The 3,234-nt window shown below is 45.4% G+C and overlaps 1 protein-coding gene across 1 annotated transcript; it reads left to right on the forward strand.

Annotated features, from left to right (window-relative positions):
- The first annotated feature begins 2,514 nt into the window (after positions 1-2,514).
- LOC138492818 (putative per-hexamer repeat protein 5) lies at positions 2,515-2,979 on the forward strand. Its single transcript, XM_069620169.1, has one exon. It carries the CDS (start codon positions 2,515-2,517, stop codon positions 2,977-2,979), a length of 465 nt encoding a protein of 154 aa, XP_069476270.1.
- The last annotated feature ends 255 nt before the right edge of the window (positions 2,980-3,234 follow it).

A 3,234-nucleotide genomic window follows, 5' to 3' on the forward strand; every position in this document is an offset into this window, starting at 1 on the left:
GACAGTCCCTCACAGTCCTCAATGTCGTGCCCACTGCTGAGACTTGTTTGGCTACTTCAGTCCATATTTCTTTCTTGCACAGCAGTGCAGGCCTGTGCATGTCCCCTACAAAGACTTTCTCCGCATTTTCCACAAGGGTGTCGGCGAGCATGTTTAGTTCATGCTCACTGAACCTTGGTTTGCACCGCCGGATGTTTCTACGTGCTGCAGACATGTTCCTTGATGCTCCTTTACCGGACAACTCCTGTATGTGGAGGATTGCAATGGATTGTGTTTTTTAAGATGGCCACCGGTGAGTTTCCCGTTCCAGCGCGATGACGTTACTTCCGGTTCCGATGTTGATGGTACCGTTGTTTACGGGTTGTTGGTGCCAGTGTTGTTGTTAACGGCATCGATGATGCTATTATGTGGGTTTCTGGCAGGTTTACCGGTATGCCAATGCTACCGTTACCGGCATGCCGATTAGTGCAGCATCTCATGCTTGGAATCAGCCATTGTATCCACACATGGTGCATGCCGGTATCGGTGGCTACGGCATGCCGGTATTTTTGGGATTTTACCGGCAAACTCGTAATGAGGCCCATAGCTTTTTTTTTAAATATCAAGGAAAAAATACAAAATAAAAAAAACTAAAAAATATATCAAGATACAAATGGAAGTGCAACTATAAAATAACAAACATTTTGAAGAATATTATTTTTCCATTGTTTTATGTGCAGATGTTTTAGCCTAGCTAGCTAATCAATACCAGTGTGCATTATGCCACGTCAGCACATCATTGCTAGTTTACAGTATGACTACTTTGCACATTAGTTCCATGTTCCTTTACATCACACAACATGGCTAATATCATCATCATAATGCCTTTATTCGACAGGTTGTCATTTGGCATGCATACAAAAATATACATTTTATAAACCATTAGACCTAGATGATACAATTAATTTCACATACAAATTTACAAACCGCACAAAGTAACAAGTTTTAAAAGATACAGACAAGTTAAAAACGTACAAGCCTGTCGCTAAAAAGCCTCTGGGTCCAAGATAGTATGAGTAAATTCATAACAATTGCCATTATGTTCACGTAACGCACCGTTGCCCCGCCTTCGCCACTCATTCCGCCATGATTTGCCTTCTGTTGCCGAAGGAAGTGAAGCCAATTCTCCACATGGTGGCCAGCGAGGCTGCAACCACGGGTGGGCACACCTGTTAAGAGTCTGCAGTCCAGATGCTGGCTAAGGTGGACTCAGTCTTCAGGCCCAGCCCCCAGTCTGCCTAAAAGCAGACACATCTGGGTGTCACCCTTGACAGCGCTCTTCCTGCGGGAACCTATCTGTCGTTCATTGGTCATTGTGTCACTGGAGCAATAGCTCACTTTGAACATGTCTAACTGCTGGAGAGGTGACCACGGAAATGACAAATATGACTGGCTTTCTCTATAGTGCAATATCCAGATTTACACGGTTCGATGCGCCACCACAAGCTGGAGTTTGTGCGAGCGATGCGATAACACAAATGTAGTCATTGGCATTGCTAGTTGTATCATCATCACTATTACCAAATATGGCTGGTCTTAAACTTGGTGCAATGCTAATATTTGCACCACCGTTGGAACTGGTACTAAAATGAGCAGAACTATATTCATTGTGTAAGGTGTAGCAGCCAGAACCTTACACTGCACCAGTGCTAAGGCCAGCGTGGATCTGATCACGGTGCTGCTCCTACAAGAAGCAACATAGGCCTGCCCTCACAGTAGTCCCAGCCACAAACCTCTGACAAACTAGGTACAATCGCACTTTGCACAGTCCTGGTATATTCCCAGTTACAACATAGTTTATGAGATAGTATGGCATCATGTCATGATATTTGAAGATAGTTAATGTATCATATCATGACATGTCTTGTCAGACAATGGTCCTCATTCTAAGTTTGCCGTCGGCGAGTCGGTAAGTTCCCATTCCATGAAGTGCTGTAGGGCTCTGTGGGATGGGATCTCCTGAATCACCGGCACGGTGATTCAGGCATTTGTGTGCCGGTAGGGGCCAGTTCTGCCTGCAGGTCAGGCCTCACGGGAGATCCGAGCATTTATTCCACACAGGACAAATGTCATGAAATAATATGTCCTATTAGGTCATCCCATGGTATGCTATGTCATAATAAGTCATTTCATGTCAAGAAGTTTCCTAATAGATGGACTGATGGGTCATGTCATGATATATAATGGCATGATTTAAATTCATGGTATGTTTCATCATAATGTGTCACAGAATTATGTGTCATGATATGTTCCACTAGACCATCTCTTAAGCAGTTTGATATCTCATTACATATCATAAAATGATATCATGTAGTATTGTTATGACCTGGCAGGTTATGTCATAATAGGAAATGTCATGGTATGTCACAAAATGATATCTCATGATGTTTGCCCTGCTAGATCATGTCATTTGTCATATCTTATGCCATGTGTCATCCTATATCTTAACATGATGTGACATGATCGTGTGATGTCATGAGCATAGCGGCTTTATTGATTGTCCACAATGGTTACTACAGCAGCTTCAGGATTAAAATCAGGATTGCCATCGGCATTGGTACTGGTATCGGCCCAGGTACTGGTATCGGCACTGGTACTGGTATCGGCACTGGTACTGGTATCGGCCCAGGTACTGGTATCGGCACTGGTACTGGTATCGGCTCAGGTACTGGTATCGGCACTGGTACTGGTATCGGCCCAGGTACTGGTATCGGCACTGGTACTGGTATCGGCCCAGGTACTGGTATCGGCACTGGTACTGGTATCGGCCCAGGTACTAGTATCGGCACTGGTACTGGTATCGGCACTGGTACTGGTATCGGCCCAGGTACTGGTATCGGCACTGGTAGTGGTATCGGCCCAGGTACTGGTATCGGCACTGGCATTGCTCAAGAAGAATGCTATGATACCAGCACCTGCATGCGACCCATGGAGAAGTAGTGGCAGTTCCGACAACCCGAGGACCGAGAAGTAACTAACAAACAGTGCCCGGGGGGATCGGGGTCGGGGGGGGGAGTCCATGGATATGGAATTGGAGAGAGATTTTATGACTGAAATCCTGGAACACCTCCTGTCTTGGGAAACAATTTCCTCTACCCCCCTCCCCATTGCTAGCAGAGGAGCCCGAACCCGTAGGACCGGATTTCCTGGTACTGGTATTCCAGATAGACCAACTAAAATAATTATCCAGCCCTC

The sequence above is a fragment of the Ambystoma mexicanum genome, chromosome 10 (assembly GCF_040938575.1).
Source record: "Ambystoma mexicanum isolate Mex_15411 chromosome 10, UKY_AmexF1_1, whole genome shotgun sequence".
Taxonomy (NCBI): domain Eukaryota; kingdom Metazoa; phylum Chordata; class Amphibia; order Caudata; family Ambystomatidae; genus Ambystoma; species Ambystoma mexicanum.